Source organism: Typopeltis vanoorti, chromosome 10 (assembly GCF_054136105.1).
Source record: "Typopeltis vanoorti isolate ZY-2024b chromosome 10, IOZ_Tvanoo_1.0, whole genome shotgun sequence".
Classification (NCBI taxonomy): Eukaryota; Metazoa; Arthropoda; class Arachnida; order Uropygi; family Thelyphonidae; genus Typopeltis; species Typopeltis vanoorti.
The window spans coordinates 69288123-69307012 of record NC_143558.1 but is presented as its reverse complement, the minus strand read 5'-3'; the positions used below and the strand labels follow the sequence as shown (position 1 = coordinate 69307012).

At 35.8% G+C, this 18890-nt stretch overlaps 1 protein-coding gene across 4 annotated transcripts in view; it reads right to left on the bottom strand.

Annotated features, from left to right (window-relative positions):
• LOC150102490 (G patch domain-containing protein 2) overlaps window positions 1-18890 on the bottom strand; it is a 193287-nt gene that overhangs the window by 113617 nt on the left and 60780 nt on the right. For all 4 annotated transcript variants that reach the window (XM_090399007.1, XM_090399006.1, XM_090399009.1 and 1 more), the window contains one exon: window positions 12461-12534. In XM_090399007.1, the coding sequence (XP_090255133.1) occupies window positions 12461-12534 (74 nt within the window). The remainder of the gene's footprint in view (window positions 1-12460; window positions 12535-18890) is intronic.

Sequence of the window (18890 nt, the reverse complement as noted above, 5' to 3'; positions counted from 1 at the left end):
TGATATATCAACTTTTCTATCAGAGTTTTGAAAGAGATTCAACATTTCAGATGCAATTCGGGTAACGCAGAGCGCCTGGCATAAAGTTTCTGAAAAAACTATGAAAGAAGTATGGCATTTGTCCTCAGTTTAATGATAATTTCAAAGGCTTTGACGACCCAACAAAGATTATGAATTCTGAAACTCAAGTGATCTTAGGTATAGCTAACCAGTTGCAAATGGAAGTTTTGGAAGGTCATGTTAATGAACTGATTCAATCTCACACTATGGAACTATCACCCAATGATCTCATTGAATTAGATGAACAAGAAAGAAACAAAGAAGATAATGAATATAAAGCTCCAACTCAGTTTTTCACTTTAAAAGGCCTGGAAGAAGCATTTCAACTTCTCAAAAAAGCTCAAGCAATCTTTGAATTACAAGATTCAGACTGAACAATTTAGTAAATTTACCTGTGAAATTAATAATGCTTCTGCTTGCTATCGAGCTATTTTAAATGAAAAGAAGCAAAAGTCAACAAAGCAGATGACACTAGAGGCCTTCTTAGGGAAAAAAAAAAAAAAAAAAAAAAAAAAAAAAAAAAAAAAAAAAAAGATGCACTGAAGCTTCCTAATATTCTCCTAATACCTCAACGGCTGCTGATTCATCCAGTGATGTAGAAATGAGCTAATTTTTTTTCAAAGAATCTTTTTTAATTTAAAATTTTTCTTATGTTATTTTTTAAATATGTAAATCTTTGGCCAGTAAAGTATTTTCTTATCATTTAATATTCATTTGATATTTTATATATTCCTTCTTGCAAACGTAACTTTCGCTTTTAGTTATTTCTAAGGCAAATAAACTCACGCTTTACAAATGGTAACGAGGAACCAATTTATTCGTAAAGGCGGGAACTGCCTGTATATGGTTCCTGCCACTCCTTCATGTTCTCTTAAATGAATATATGATTTCTCACCATTCTCTTTGTTCTATTTCTCGTGATCAGCTTTTCTTAAATTTCCACCATTTCCTTTGTCTCCTGATTCTGTTAGGAAATTCACTACAGCAAAGGTTTTCAACTTTTTTGTAATAGTGAGCTTAAAATAGTATTTATTCTATGGGAATTAGACTAGGGAGTTACTTTTCTGTAGTTGATTATAGTGGCATCTGCTATAATAGAGTGCAGCTACTGAAGTAATTCACTTACTTCCAATGAAAGTATTTCTAATTACAACTATTTTATTTCCCCCCCCCCTTCTAAATGTGCCGACCATTTTCACATGGTTCATGTCTCAAATCTTGGATCCCATATATACACCTTTTAGTGATTTAAATATAAAGGATTACCCTTGGTTATTGATTCCTAAGACGTCCTGAAACAAACACATTCTCTCCCCCCCAAAACACGTGCACTGATTTGTGGTGTGTCCAACGATATATCAAAAGGAAGTGCGAGACAATTCATCCCAGTTTGGCATGAATGTGCTAAATAAAAAAATTGGTTTAACATAAGTAATCCTTAATTGTTATTTGCTTGTAATATGACAACTATACTTTATATTTTTAACACAGATTATAATCAAGGGGTGACTGTTATTCATCATCAAATTCCTGCAATGTACCCTCAAGGGGTGTACAGGATATGACAGTACTACATGAAAAAAATTACATCATTACTAACTTCCTATCTACAATTTTCCTCCAAATAAGTCTGTTACTTATCAAGACTGCAACATTATCAGATCTTATATTGATATCGTCTAAGGCACTTTGTACAATATCAATCCACCTATATCTTGGTCTTCCTCTGGGTCGTTTTCCTGCCAACCTGGCAGAGAAAACTTGTTTTGCTAATCTTTCTTTGCCCATTCTGTTTAAGCAACCACTCCACCTGAGATTAGCTCTGCTAATGCATTCCTGGATGCTGACAATGTCAAGTTCTTTCCTAATATCCTCGTTTTTAATATGATATTGCCATTAATACCATCTGTTCACGCCTATAATCTTTCTCAGCACTCCCATTTCTGAAGTCTCTAGTCTTTGGTCAAGTGTTTTACTTCTGACCCAGCTCTCAGATCCATAAGTTAAAACTGGTTTGAACACTGTCTTGTACACAGCTAATTTAGTGTTCCGACTGATTTCTCTCTTATTCCATATGAATTTATTCAATTGACTTCCCACCATACCAGCTTTGCTGATTCTGTTGTCTATTTCTATATTTAATTTACCATCTTCAGTAAAAATCGTGCCTAAATAGCTGAAATGTTTTACTTGTTCCACAGGTTCTCCATTCACAACACAGTTGACATTTTCAATGATTCTGCCTATTTTCATTGTCTTTTTATTGCTGACCTTCATACCATATCTATTACAACAGCTATTCAATTTAGTCAGAGAATCTTGCAGACTTGTAGCAGATTTGTTTAGAAGTATAACATCATCCGCATAAGACAAAGAGCTGACATTAACATCTCCAATTTGATATCATGTTTAATACCACTTTCCTTCAAATATGATCCATATAGATAATGAATAACAGAGGGGATAATGTACATCCTTGTCTCACACCAGATTTAACATTAAACCATCTTCCTGTACTTCCATCAATTCTAACTGCTGACTTACAACTCAAATAAAGACCAAGTATTGCTTGATATAATGCCCCATTGACACCATATAACTGTAGCGTATTGAATAGCTTCTCTCTTGGCACTTTGTCATATGCCTTTTCCAAATCGACAAAACTTAAATACAGATCTTTGTTATATTCCCATGATTTCTCCACTATTTGTCGTAAAGTGAAGATCTGATTCTGACAACCTCTATTTGGCCTCAATCCAGCTTTTCTTCCACAATTCTTCTCAACTGTTTCTGAAGTATACTTGCATAGATCTTGCCAGGAACACTCAGTAGGAAAATACCTCAGTAATTCTCACATTCAGTTTTATTTCCCTTTTTATATATGGGTACTATGAGAGCTCTACTCCAATCATCGGGAATTCGTCCCTCTGTCCAGGCTTTCTGAACTATGCAGTGCAGCCACTGTAAGACTTTTATACCACCATACTTCAGCATTTCTGGTCGAATATCATCTACTCCTGCCTTTCCACATTTCAAGCCTTTGATGACTTTTTCTACTTCAAGTATGGATATGTATTCCTGACTGTATGCCTGTTGATTGTCTTTTACCACTGTGCTATCACTGCTTGTTTCATTTAGCTGTTTTTCAAAGTAATTACTCCATACTTCAAGGATATCTTTTTCTCCCATTTTCATGTCACCTTTATAATATCTAACTCCTTTAACAGCACTCTTTCCTCCATTCCTAAGCTTCTTCAACAACCTCCAGAATATTTTGCCACCTTCTTGATATTTCTTTTCTAAGTTCTTGCCAAAGTACTCCCATGACTTTTGTTTAGCTAGTTTTACACAGTGTTTAGCATTCTTGCATATGTCTTTGTATTCTTTAAGAGCACAAGCTGACTTATTTGCCAGGAACTTTTGATATGTTTTCTTCTTTTCCTTTACTGCCTCTTTAACTTCCTGTGTTCACCATGGAGTTCTAGTTTTTCTATCCTTGCAGACTTCACCACATGCCTCTCTAGCTGAATCAATAAGGGCTTTCTTCAAGGCATGCCACTGAATCTACATGGTTTGATTCCTGTTCTCACACTCTTTCATTTTTCCTTCAATAATCTTTGTGTATTTTAGTCTACAGTTCACATCTGAGAGTTGCTCAACTTTTATTCGCTTTAAAACTTTCTTACATGCTATTCTTTTCAATATGAAATTCAATGATATCCTCATCACTATCAACAATAACATAGTCAATGAGACTTTTCGTATTCCTTGCCTCTTCTCTCCATGTGAATTTGTGCACATTTTTATGTTTTACCATGGTGTTGATAATAACCTGTGCATGTCCTGAGAAGAAAAATAAACAGGTATTTGCCATCATTATTAGTTTTGCTGTTTTCTCCAAATTTTCCCAAAATATTTTTTATGTCTCACAATCATTTCCTACTCTGCTATTTAGATCCCCAACAAGGACCAACTTTTCCTTTTTCATTGTGTCAGTTGCTTTTTCTAAAGCCTCAAAAATTCCTCCACTTTTACTTTAGGAGAACCTTCTGTGGGACCATAGGCACAAATAAATCTCATGGTCTAGTTGACTATTCTGATATCTGTCCACATCACGCTGCTTGATATTGCCTGCCATTCAAGAAGATTAGCCCCGTATTTAGTGTTGAATACTATGGCTACTCCTTTTCCTTGATTGTCATTGCCTGAATATAACATTTTGTATTTATTGCTCTGAAAGATCTCACCAGTTTTTGTCTTTTTTGTTTCAGTCACCCCTATTATGTCGATCTGGTACTTATCTAATTCCTCAGCTAGCTTCATTTCTTTGCCATTCAGGCTTCTTATGTTGATAGTACCGATCTTTAACTCCAGTGATGTTGAGTTGCGGTATGTGACTGTTATTAAGGTAATGAAATAATATAATAAAAAAAGTAATAAAATGTTCGGGTGTCGTTTAAATGATTTTTGGTTCTTAAACTACTTAAAATGAGCTTAGCATATTTGAAAATAAATTTAGAGAAATCAAATATTTTACAGGCACTTGAAGTCTAAAATAAGAGGATGGTGGTCTCGCTCTTGCCAATGAAAATCACTTACGAACTGAAGGCTTTCACAAACGTTCATATCAACATGGGGTTTGAATATCCTGTTAGCTGGCAAGTAGATATGCTATCTGCTTGTCCAAACTGGCTAGATAATAATAAAATAATTTCCATCTTTAAAATATAAGCAGTTAATTTTTGTTGGGCAAGTTAATATCAACAGTCATATCAACCTCCTATTTTCTATGAAATTGGCAGCGTTTTATGAGATGGTTTTCTTTTATGAAATATCATTAATTTTTTTACATAAAAAGACCTCAAACTCCATGTGACACACTTGCATTACAATTTGAATCAAGCACTTAATGAAAGAGAGCAGTTTCTTTTTTATTTCTTGTCTTACAGCTACCTCTACTTTTGTTCTAATTGAATTCAAATATCCAGCTGAATCAGTATGCTGAGAAATTGATGGGGGCAATGCAACGTATAGAGGTGGCTGCAAAGGAGGTGTTCCTCTCCATTTTAATCAACAGCGCTCAAATTTTTAGGAATCATAAACAACTGAAGAATTGTTTATATTCATTTGTTGTAATCAGTTGATCAATGCTGCTAGCAGACACATCTGCAGCATTCTGGTCCAATTTTGCTAAAAAATCTCAGGCCTTTAAAACATGTATGAAATGAAAATGACTACATTCCAAACATGGTTGAAATAAATTAAACAGTCACTTGCAATGTATTTTCTGAGGAAGAAAAGAAAAATAATAGCCTTTTATATGGGCATTTTTGCTATTCTTAAAGTACTTTAGTTCTTTCTTTCACTAATTGGATTTAATAGTTCAATCCCTCCCCCCATTCCCTGTCCTATTGCATACCTCTGCTAAATAAAAGTCAGAGCTCAAAGTTTCCTACAAATGGAATTACAGCAGGTTATATATCAGCCTTAATGACTTTTGTAGTAAGAGTGGTAATTAATTCTATCCTTATTCAATCTCTCTCTCTCTCTCTCTATCATTATGTTGCAAGTAAAAGAAAGAATAACTCTCATCAATGTGGATGACATGCAGGCAGCAGATATAGAAGAGATTGTTCAACTAATGAGTGCTCATTTTGCTGAAATGCAACAGTGAGCTAAATGCTGCTTGTCTGGAGGAAGAAACTCAGGTGTATGAGGAGGAAATACTAGAGATGTTACATAAACTGAATATTAATTGATGATAGGGACTGATGGAATATCAGCATAGATGCTAAAAGAGTGTACAGCTGAAGTGGCTATTCATTATATTGACAAGGTCATATAATTTGAGTCTCAGAACAGGGAAGATTCCACAGGAGTAGAAAGAATGTATCCCGTTGCACAAGAGTGGAACAAAGATGGATGCATCCAACTATCGACTTATCATCATCTCTGGATTGGTGAAAATTTTGGAAAAGTTGATTAGGGCTTGCATACAGAAATGAGTTCACAGAGAATCTGTACTTTGCAATAGAACAGCACAGGTTTACTAAGGGAATGTCATGTTTACATAACTTGCTTGCATTTTATAATAATGTGATGGATGAGTTAGACAAGGGGAATGAATATACCATGCTACTTTTAGACTTTGCTAAAGCTTTTGACAAAATTTAGCAGGAAAGGATGGTGCATAAGTTAGAGAATATGGAATAGGATTATAACTACTAGTTTGGATAAAAGGAAAAAGGATGGCTGACAGAGATTTCAAAAATTGGTGTATGAGGGATGAGGCTAAAAGATCTAAGGAAACAGTGGAGTAAACCAGGAATCAGTCCTTGATCCACTGTTATTCAATCTTTACATTAATGACAATGGAAAGAATTCAACAGAAATATGGCTATTTGCTTGTATTCTCTTTTGGTTAAAGGAAGGCGAGTTAGCTGGTCTCATACGGAGGTAGAGGTTTTTTTCACAAAGAAACTTGAGTTTTTTTCGTCACACAGAACAGGCAACTGGCCTCGCGAACACACATAGATCTACAGTCATAAATACATACTTAATCCTTCATTAGGAGGGCTCAACCTGCAAGGGATGGGGAGAGGGAGAAGATCCCATATGAAATAAATAAATAATCCAGTGAAATATTATATTGGTGGAATTATGTAGCTATATAAGCTATATAACTGAGAGAAGACTCCACATAGCCTTTAAAGGATGCGGAGAACTGACCAGGGCTTCTGACCTAATGTCCAATCCTCACCTTCTCATGGTGCACCCTGTTGGGTATCTATCTGGACACTGAACGAAAGAGGATGGGCTGGCAATTTGGGATTTAGCCGACCAAATTGTATTCTTATTGGCTTAAACCAAAATACAAAATGATGGTACAACATGACAAACTTTCATGCCGGCTGGGGTATCACTTGGTTATACAAGGCCCATTGTTTTTGCCAGGGAACCAGAGCGAACAGCGAAAAGTCAGCTACTGGAACAAATCCTAAAACACACCCCCAACTCAATATCACCAGAATTAAAAAGATCGGTACTATCAACATAAGAAGCCTGAATGGCAAAGAAATGGAGCTAGCTGAGGAATTAGATAAGTACCAGATCGACATAATAGGGGTGACTGAGACAAAAAAGACAAAAACTGGTGAGATCATTCTGAGCAATAAATACAAAATGTTATATTCAGGCAATAACAATTAAGGAAAAGAAGGAGTAGCCATAGTATTCAACACTAAATACGAGGCTAATCTTCTGGAATGGCAGGCAGTCTCAAGTAGAGTGATGTGGGCAAATATGAGAATAGGGAACTGGACAATGAGACTTATTTGTGCCTATGGTTCCACAGAAAGTTCTACTAAGGTAGAAGTGGAGGAATTTTTTAATGCTTTAGAGAAAGCAACTGACACAATGAAAAACGAAAAGTTGGTCCTTGTTGGGTATCTAAATAGCAGAGTAGGAAATGATTGTGAGACATACAAAAATATTTTGGGAAAATTTGGAGAAAAGAGCAAAGCTAATAATAATGGCAAATATCTGTTGGATTTCTGCTCAGGACATGGACTGGTTATTACTAACACCATGTTCCAACACAAAAATGTGCACAAATTCACATGGAGAGAAGAGGCGAGGAATAAGAAAAGTCTCATTGACTATGTTATTGTTGATAGTGATGTTTTTTCCCTGGAGCAGGACACAAGAGTGTAAGGAGGATTTGAAATTTAAAGTGATCACTATTTAGTCTTGAGCATGATAAAATTGAATTTCATATTGAAAAGAATAACATGTAAGAAAGTTTTAAAGAGAATAAAAGTTGACCAGCTCTCAGATGTGAACTGTGGACTAAAATACACAAAGATTATTGAAGAAAAAATGAAAGAGTTTGAGAACAGCAAGCAAACGTTGAAGAAAACCCTGATTAATTCAGCAAGAAAGGCATGTGGTGAGGTTGTCTGCAAGGATACAAAAATTAGAACTCCATGGTGGACACAGGAAGTTAACGAGGCAGTGAAGAAAAAGAAGAAAACATATCAAAAGTTTCTGGTAGATAAGTCAGCTTGTTCTCTTAGAGAATACAGAGACAAATGCAAGAATGCTAAACACTGTGTAAAACTAGCTAAACAAAAGTCATGGGAGTACTTTGGCAAGAATATAGAAAATAAATATCAAGAAGGCAGCAAAATATTTTGGAGGTTGTTGAAGAAGCTTAGGAATGGAGGAAAGAGTGCTATAAAAGGAGTTAGAGATGATAAAGGTGACATGAAAACGGGAGAAAAAGATATCCTTGAAGTATGGAGTAATTACTTTGAAAAACAGCTAAATGAAACAAGCAGTGATAGCACAGTGGTAAAAGACAATCAACAGGCATACAGTCAGGAATACATATCCATAAGTAAAAAAAGCCATCAAAGGCTTGAAATGTCGAAAAGGCAGCAGGAGTAGATGATATTCGACCAGAAATGCTGAAGTATGGTGGTGGTATAAAAGTCTTACGGTGGCTGCACTGCATAGTTCAGAAAGCCTGGACAGAGGGACAAATTCCTGATGATTGGAGCAGAGTTCTCATAGTACCCATATATAAAAAGGGAAATAAAACTGAATGTGAGAACTACAGAGGTATTTCCCTACTGAGTGTTCCTGGCAAGATTTATGCAAGTATACTTGAGAAACAGTTGAAAAGAATTGTGGAAGAAAAGCTGGATTCAGGCCAAATAGAGGCTGTCAGGATCAGATCTTCACTTTACAACAAATAGTGGAGAAAGCATGGGAATATAATAAAGATCTATGTTTAAGTTTTGTCGATCTGGAAAAGGCATATGACAAGGTGCCAAGAGAGAAGCTATTCAATACACTACAGTTATGTGGTGTCAATGGAACATTATATCAAGCAATACTTAGGCTTTATTTGAGTTTTAAGTCAGCAGTTAGAATTGAAGGAAGTACAGGAAGATGGTTTAATGTTAAATCTGGTGTGAGACAAGGATGTACATTAACCCCTCTGTTATTCATTATCTATATGGATCACATTATGAAGGAAAGTGGTATTAAACCTGAAACCAAAATTGGAGATGTTAATGTCAGCTCTTTGCTTTATGCAGACGATGTTATACTTCTAAATAAATCCGCTACAAGTCTGCAAGATTCTCTGACTAAATTGAATAACTGTTGCAATAGATATGGTATGAAGGTCAGCAATAAAAAGACAAAGACAATGAAAATAGGCAGAATCATTGAAAATGTTAACTGCATTGTGAATGGAGAACCTGTGGAACAAGTAAAACATTTCAGCTACTTAGGCACGATTTTTAGTGAAGATGGCAAATTAAATATGGAAACAGACAACAGAATCAACAAAGCTGATATGGTAGGAAGTCAATTGAATTAATTCATATGGAATAAGAGAGAAATTAGCCAAAACACTAAATTAGCTGTGTAGAAGACAGTGTTCAAACCAGTTTTAACTTATGGATCTGAGAGCTGGGTCAAAAGTAAAACACTTGACCAGACTAGAGACCGCAGATATGAGAGTCCTGAGAAAGATTAGGGGCATGAACAGAGGGCATCAATGGCAATATCATATTAAAAACGAGGATATTAGGAAAGAACTTGACATTGTCAGCATCCAGGAATGCATTAGCAGAGCTAAACTCAGCTGGTATGGTCACTTAAACATAATGGGAGAGGAAAGATTAGCAAAACAAGTGTTCTCTGCCAGGTTGGCAGGAAAACGACCCAGAGGAAGACCAAGATATAGGTGGATTGATATTGTACAAAGTGCCTTAGATGATAGAAATATAAGATCTGATGATACTGTTGGAGTCTTGACAAGTAACAGACTGATTTGGAGAAAAACTGTAGATAAGAAGTTAGTAATGATGTAAATTTTTCATGTACTAGTATCATATCCTGTATACCCCTGTATTGAGGGTATATGGCAGGAATTTGATGATGATGATGATGGAATTACACAGAAGAAACTGACCAACCAAGCAAGGGATCTTGGAGTTTTAGTATATAAGAAGTTGAAATTCAGGGCCATATAGCAAATACAAAGACTGCAAATACAACTCAGAGGATAATTAAAATGCTGACATATAAAGATAAGGAAGTCATTTTTGACTCTTTGCAAGGCCTCTTCATATGACTCCACTTCAACTTTTGTGCACAAATCTGATCTTGTCTCCTGGCTTCTTTAGTGATGCTGTTACAATGGAGTGAATGCAAAAGATGATATCAGAATTGTGGAATACAGATTATGAAGACATTTCAAATTTGTGAACTGTAGACATTAACAGACATTATAAAAGGGAAGATAAATGGAAGAAGAGGACAAGGAAGACGAAGAAAATCTTGGCTGGCAAATATCAGACAGTGGACTGGTATGAACTCTGAGAGACTGCTCAGAATAGCTGAGAATCGCTCAAAATTTGCCAAGGTGGTCGCCGACCTCCGATAGGAGATGGCACTCAAAGAAGAAGAAGACATTAGCAGACAGGATTAAGAGAGAGAGAGATATGACTGAGACGTACAAACCTCTGAGAAGATCATACAGGATATTGATAGATGCCAAGTCTGGGGTCTTTCCCTCAGAGGCAAAGCTGCATGCCACCGGATGGGTCCCCAGGTTGCGGATTGGGGAATGGCCACCAGAGATGGTGGCTACCTGCAAAGAGCCAATAAGCAGTACTGGAGCACACCTGAAAATATTGATGCAGTGCATGCCATGACCCTAGATGATAGACAAATACTAGCCAAAAACATTACAAAGACTCTGGGGATATCCATGGAACAAGTTGGGGAACATGCAGAAGCTCTCAGCGAAGTGGGTCCCCAAATGTTTGAATGCTGACCAAAAGCGAGAATGTGTGCTGTCATCTCAAGGAATTTTGGGTCATTTTGAAAAATCAAGTGCAAATTTTTTGGCTTGTATTGTGACTGTTGATGAAACATGGCTTCATCACTATCAACAGTCGCTGGAGTGGAGATACAAAGGTTCTCCAAGGCCAAAGAAGTTCCAAACACAAAAGTCAGCAGGGAAGGTTCTTGCCATTGTCTTTTGGGATATGGAGTGTAATCCTTACCAAGCACCTCAAAAAAGGTGAAACTGTTACAGCATCAGTTTATTCAACATATCTGAAGGAAAAACACCATGGGAAACTGAACAGAAGCATGTTGCTTTTGCAGGACAGTGCACCCGCTCACGAAACCCAACATATAATAAATAACTTGGGCTTTCAATATCTGTCTCACCCACCCTATTCGCCAGACCTGGTCCCATCTGACTATTTCTTATTCCCAAATTTAAAAAAACACTTAAAAGGAACAAAATTTACCATAGATGATGACTGGTTTGTGCAACAAGGGAAAGACTTTTTCTCAGAGGATTGCAAGTGATGCAGCAGCAATGTAACAAGTGGATAACACTTTGTGGGGAATATGTAGAATAATATGTAAGTTACACGGTTCTACCTCAATTCCTTTATAGTGAATATCACAACTTTTCAGCACACCCTCATAAAAGTGATATATAGTTTTTCCAGAAGCAGCAGACAGTTCCTTTTGATACGTTATGCAGCAAACACTGTGAACCTGAAAGTGATAAACTTTTTGTGCTCAAGGATAAGGAAGAAGTTTCCACAAGGAAAAAGGGAACTTTAAAAATTATCTTTGTAATGAAAACAGAAAAAGAACTGATATTGTAGAGAAGACATGAAAGAAGAAATCTGCTCTTTCTTAAGAAAAATTGTGCTCAAATTATCTTTTTTGCTTTTAGAGAAAAACAGGTATGAGCTAATTAGGTTTCTATGGCTACTGTTAAGAGCAGAAGAAACTGTACCTAATAAGTTTGAAGTTTGTATATTATCATAAAATCTTGTGATCTTGAAGAAAAAACAAAAAATCTTGTGGTGTTTATGTTCTTTAAGTCTAATATTAATTTACAAGCCCTTTTCTCTTTAGGAGATAAGTTTTTCTTCATGATGCAAATTTGTATGTTGTGCAAAACAAATATTTTATACATACACAGTTTTTAAGTAAATAAAGATATTATTTTTGTATTTTCTTTGACTCTCACTCAATCTTTTAACTTATCATAATAATAATATCCCAGATCCAAATCTGTGATATTAACTAAAAAAATAATGGACCACTCCAGTATATAATGACAACCAGGGACAAGACATACAAGATCATAATTAGGGTTATCAGGCAATTATTGCTATGGCATTCTGATATAAACAAACATTTTTTAAATCTCTAAAAATCATATTTTCAAAAGGTAGAATGAAGGTTTTTTTTTTAATGCAATTAGAATTTAAAATAATACTAAATGCCCTGTTTGAAGTAAGATTTTTTTTTTAATACTCAACATCTTAACAGGTATTAATAAACTTACCTTCTCTACCCTCATCATTTGTCAGAATTCCACAATCGCTCTCACTACTGCTTAGACTACTGCTACTGGCTTCCCTGAAAAACAAAAACTGAGTTCTGTATATATGAGGGGTAGTAAGTTGATATGGCAATAATTTTCAAAACTTAGTAATGAAGTGTAAGGTGATTAATTTAATAAGATGTTTGCAGCCAACTTTAAGGATCTTTATTAAGGAATATATAAGTAGCAAACCACCTTGATACTTACTTTTAGGTCACAGTGGCAAGTGAGAAAAATTTTTTTCAGCATTATTCAATTTATATACTACAAAAATATTTTTGTTTGACCTTTAAACTTCCTGACTAATTTCTCAATGTAGCTACAAACAGCTTTGTAAGCTTCAAAGCTGCTTGTAAAGATTATCAAGTAATCTGTGATAACACTCAAACATCCATAATAAAATATTCTTTTAAGTTATGATTTAAAGGTAATTTGTAATTGAAGTATTACTATTATTCACATGTGATTTTCTAACTAATATCGAAAAAAAATCTAAACTAGTATAAAGTAACATATCCTTCTTAATAACCACCAAAACTGTCAACTGATAAGAGAGAGAAAAAAAAGATACTGAAAATTGGTCAGAATGTGATGCCTTCAAACTTAGCAGATGTTGCTACACAAAGCCAAACATATGGCTAAATTATATGGATGATGTAAATGTAACATGACTTCCAAAGATACAAAGGTATCCCTTTGTATCTTTGGAAGTTTTTAATCGCCTTAACAGCAAGCGTGTTCTCTCTTTCTTCTCACATGGACATGCCAAACACACTCTTGTTAATATATTAGTGAGCCAGCATCTCCTCTATTTGAAGGAAGTACAGCAGAAAAGTGCTTTCTGCAGGCCAGCTGCAAGGTCAGATTATCTGGCAAATAATCTAGCTGTGCCTGCAAGGAGTACAAGTATAGCATTATGATGCACTTGGAGTTTCATCATCTATTTTACAAACATCCAGGGCATCAAAACCCAACTTACTATTCGTAACTTATTTAAATTAAAAGGTGTTGTGAAAGTTCCTGAACTAAATTTTAAAGATGCCATACTATTGGAATGGATGGTGATGTGATTGTTAAATGGAAGAGAATAATGAGCCATTAGGAAGGCTTGTCACTAGCATATCTAGAAAGGAGAAACAGTTACTTTCTTTTTCTATTATGAAGTTTATTTTAGGATGCTGTCTGTTAAGATGTGCTAAAAATATCAGTTGGTTGATTTATGGTTTATTGGTGCAAGGACAGCAGAAATCATATTACACCAGATCAAAGGTTACAGCAGTACACAAGATATTAATAAAGAGATAAAATAATAAATATGTATGTACAATTGTGCAATCAAAAAACTAAGCAATGCAGTATCTATATATAATTAGAATTTGAAATCAAATGTGTTTGTATAAATTAATTAGTCATGCAATTTGCTTAAGTCTGATAACATCTGCCATGGCTTGGCCAGATAAGTAAAACTTTCATTCCTCTCTTGTGTGTAGTGGTCGAACTCCACCAGAATAGAACAAATGGTGTGATGCGTGTTGCAATCTTTGCACACAGCTGGGTTATCAGCCTCAGTAAATAAGAATGTCAAAAGACGACTGTGGCCTATGCAGAGCCCAACAAGAAAATCTTCCTCTCTTCAGTTTCTAAGTTGACTCAACTGCCAATGATTAATTTCAGGCTTAATCTCATACAATTTGTTTGTCAGGGCTTCCTGCTATGATGACTGCAATTGGACAATTAGCTTTGATATTATAAACTATCTGAAGTCTGTATATAGTACTGTCAAACAGTATGTCAAAAAAGAATGAGCTGATATAGCAGCTGCATATGCAGTCCAATTTCCCTTAATTCCAATGTGGCTCAGAATCTAGCACAACCAAACATCCAAATTAAGGGTCTTCATTTTGTACAACAGTTGTAAAACCTCACTAAGCACTAGATGTGATTATACACAGGAAAGGAGATATCCTGTAAAGAACTCAATGAGTGTATAAATTATGCACAACTGCAAGCTGAATGGCATGCAACTTCGCTGTTTAATTGCTGCAATCAAGTGGGATCTGGTTGGAGATGGTAATCTCAGTCAGCACAACCAACATAAATCTTGAACCATCAGTATATATGCAAAAGAAAGAGTGGGCTGCCTCTGTGCATTTAACAATTGCAGGTAGACAGATGATGGAGTATATATGACACTTCTGCAGTTGACAAAGTGAGATGCTGTTATGTTTGGAGCAGGTGACAACATTCATGCCAATAGCTTCCATAATCTCTTTAACATGTACACTAGAAGGACAGATGGCAGTCTGGTGTGTGCGTGTGATATTAAGCCTCTCAATGTAGAGAAATCTAGTCCACATAGGATGCTCTAGAAGAGCCTATTTTTAGAGTGTAGTTAAGAGACAACTGTTGCTAAGTGATAGAACATTATACTTAAGACTTCAACTTAATATACTATACTATTATACATATAATATACATTATATACATTATACTATTTGCTTCAGCATAAAGACTGAGCAGGCCATGTGCGAAAGGCAGCAGTAATTATTTGTATACCCTGATAATGAATGAGATCCAACCACAGCAGGCTATTCTGCCTTGCAGAACCATAGACTTAAGACCCATAATCCAGCTTTGAACATATAAGCACATAATGAAGATGAAGCATATGAAGACTGATCCACACCCAATTCAATATACGATAGAATGCGAAGGAGATTCAATGCTCTCTTGCACTTTTCTCTTAGTTATGTAGTTTTCTGTCAAAGATAATTCCTAAGAACTTGACTTCTGTTGCTATTGGAATAACAGTAGTCCCATTCTTAACTCAAGATCTGGGTGAAGAGTGTATTTTCAGCAGAAGTGTATACATAAACTTTTCTGCTGAAAACCTGAACCCATTACTGAGAACCTATGGAGAGAGATGCAATCAAATTGATTGAAGTTTTCTCTCAATTTCCCTCATATTACAAGAGTAAAAGTAAATTGTGAAGTCATCAACATATAGAACATTGCCTACAGTGGGAGAAAACCTTTCAGTAACTGAGTTAACTTTGATAGCAAAAAGTGTCACACTTAAGACAGAGCCTTGGTAAACACCCTGTTCTTGATGATAAAGCTGAGATATGTACTTCCCACCTGACTTGGAAGACTCAACTAGCAAAGTTCTTAATAAATATAGGAAGGTGTCCTCTGAGGCCTAGGTTATAGAGATCTTTTAATATGCCATATCTCCAGGCTGTCATCAGCTTTTTCCATGTCAAATAACATTGTAATCCAGATGTTCTTGTTTCAGGAATGCACCTCTTATACAAGTTTCTAAATGGACCAAAATGTAAGTATTCTGTTGTATATTAAAGGAAGGAGATCCATAGAAAATAATGAAAGATGCTTATCATTTCATAATGGATGTCATCAAGACCTAATGCAATGGAGTAAGAAAATAAAAGAGCTGTTTTTTAGTACCTCCTTAACAAATTATTGTTCAGCTCGAGCCCATTCGCAGAAAAGTTTAAATTGCTGTACATATAGTGCATTTTGTAGATTTTATCCTATTAATTTCTGCCTTGGTTGCTTGATTAATTGATGATGTAAATTGGATCCAAGATTGTTTTTGACTTTGAAATTTTATATAACATGCTATGGCCTGAGCACATTTAAAAGCTATTATTTTGATGTGGTGGGGTATCTAAGAAATATACTCCATATTCTGTTGTAATCTTTTTTGGCTGCTAGTACTTTGGGTTCCACCAAGGCTTTGGATAGAGTGGAAATCAAGATGATGTTTTTGGAAGTGAGGCTGTTGTTGCCTGGACAATACAATCCGCCACATACTTTACTCCTTCAATGACAGGTGATAGGAGAGTCATTGACTGACTGTATCAGCATTAAATTTTGCAAGATGAGGAAAAAAAATTCCAATCAGCCTGGTCCATTTTCCACATGAACATCCATGAGGGAGAACATAGTTCATGTACAGACATTGTGCAAAGAACAGGTAAATGATGACTTTGGTGTACGTTCTCTTCAATATCCCATGTGAGCAGTGAAAAAATGGCAGGGGAGCAGATTGTAAGGTCTATTGCATATGGAAGAATGCAATAGACCTTAAAGAAGGTACTGACTCCATTATTAAGAAGGGAAGGTCATCATTGTTGAGCATTTACTGAATCATTCGACCTCATCCATTGATGTTGACACTTATCCCACAGTGTTGTGTCTCTTAAAGCCAACCATGAAGAGTATGGACTGAGGCAGCTGCACGATAAGGTCATCAAGATTGATTTAACTCAGCACTTGGTGGTAAATAAAATGAATATACTGTGATAAGTGAATCGCTGCTGCTTCCATAGTAGTATTAAGTTGGACATGATGGAAGGGAGTATGACTACCCACTATGATAGCTACTCCACCATGAGCAGGACCAACTGCAGTTGTCCTGATGCACAACAGTGAAATTCCTAAAGGTAGAGTTCTCGCTCAGTTTTAATGTTTCCTACAGACAGAAACAGAAAGGCTAGTGCTTCTGTAGCAAAACCCAGATTCATCGATATTTTGGTGAAACCCACGACAGTTCCACTGTAAATGTTTTCCTATTGTTTTGGCTTCCTAGGTTTAAAATGTATCCAGTGTGTCTGGACTTTGAGACCAAATAGCAAACACATTATTAACAGTTACACCACTGGTTTGAGTGTAATTATGTTTAGTGCTTGTTTTTCAAAATGCTTTATGTAGAATTTGACTAGTGTGTGTGTGTGGGGTGGGGGGAACCATAGCAGTCCCATCCAGCTGTTTATATATTTTTCCTTTTCATAAGACTAACCAGAATAAACAGTGTCTGAATACTACAGTTATATCATAGGAGAAGCGTGGCTTAATAAAGTCAAACTGTACCATTACCCTCATCTCAGTAACCATCTAAGAATATGAGCAGCTAGTGGTCAACATACATTCACAGTTCAAGTCCAAACACATCAAATCAACTTCTCATCATTCTTAATTCCATCTACCTCTGGTCTTTGAATCAGCCTTCCCAACACTGTTTTTCCCAAAGAATATCATCCCAAGTTTTCAAAAAAGTTTAAATAGGTTTCTTTTTTCTCCTTAACCATTTGCCAAGGCAAATAGGTCGGTCCTGTGACTTATCATGTGTGTGGTACCAATATAGTAAACATCCTAGAATTGCTGAAAAAGAGAGCCAAACAGATTCACTTCGGCAATGCAAAATTATTCAAATTAAGTGGATATTGAATCCAACATTATTTCAAAGCCAAATATAGAAACTATAAAAGTTTCAGCAGATCCAAGCATAAACAAACCATTCATTACAGGGGCAACTCGTAGTAAAAGTGGAGTAAGCTCTGATCGCTATCCTTAGTATTTCTCATAATGTAAAACATCTCCTAACAGACGTGTATGATGTTATACATTATGGGGGGGATGCTATCCAGACCGGTTTCGACCTTTTTTGAGGTCTCATCAGTGGGAGCCAGACCCAGATGTAAATACTCATGTTGAAGCTTCAACCTGAGTATTTACATCTGGGTCTGGGTATCCCCCCCCCCATAATGTATAACATCATACATGTCCGTTAGGAGATGTGTTTTACATTATGCGAAATACTAAGGATCAGAGCTTACTCCACCTTTACTACTAGTTGCCTGTCATGAAAGGTTTGCTTACGCTTGGATCTACCGAAACTTTTATAGTTTCTATATTCGGCATGAAACTCTTGTAGTTTCTCTATTCGGCTTTGAAATAATGTTGGATTCAATATCCACTTAATTTGAATAATCCTAGAATTAGATTTCAACCATGAAAGGTTAAAAGTAATCAAGTTCCCACTTGAATCTCAGATGTCAAATTGTGTGTTTTGGAAAACCATTGTATGAGAGTAATATAATCATACAACAAACAACATAACAGTATATCATTATTATGCACTGATATCATAGAACACAAAAAAATCCATTACCTATATCTGAGTCACGTCAGACAAAATACTTTCACATGATCTCAAATAACACACAGACCTCCTCCAAGCCATATCAAAAATTTGCTACACCTTTGCTCACCAAAAGATCCTCCTCCTCTTCATCTAAGCTAATCCTGGTGTCTACAATATCCCTTGTTCCTACAAACTAACTTCGGACAAACTGGAAGAACATTAAAAATCCTATAAAAACAATGTCCATTATCTGCACTACACATTCTGGAGTAGCAGAATAAAAACCTTCCTTTTATATACAAGACAGGCAGATATAAATCAGTTTATTTCTAGAATCTGCCAGAGCACTACAATTCTCGAAATCTTAAAAAATTCAACTGTTTCACTTAAACAAAAACCCAGGAGACCATCATATTGAGACCTCAAGCAAGATTCCATCATTAC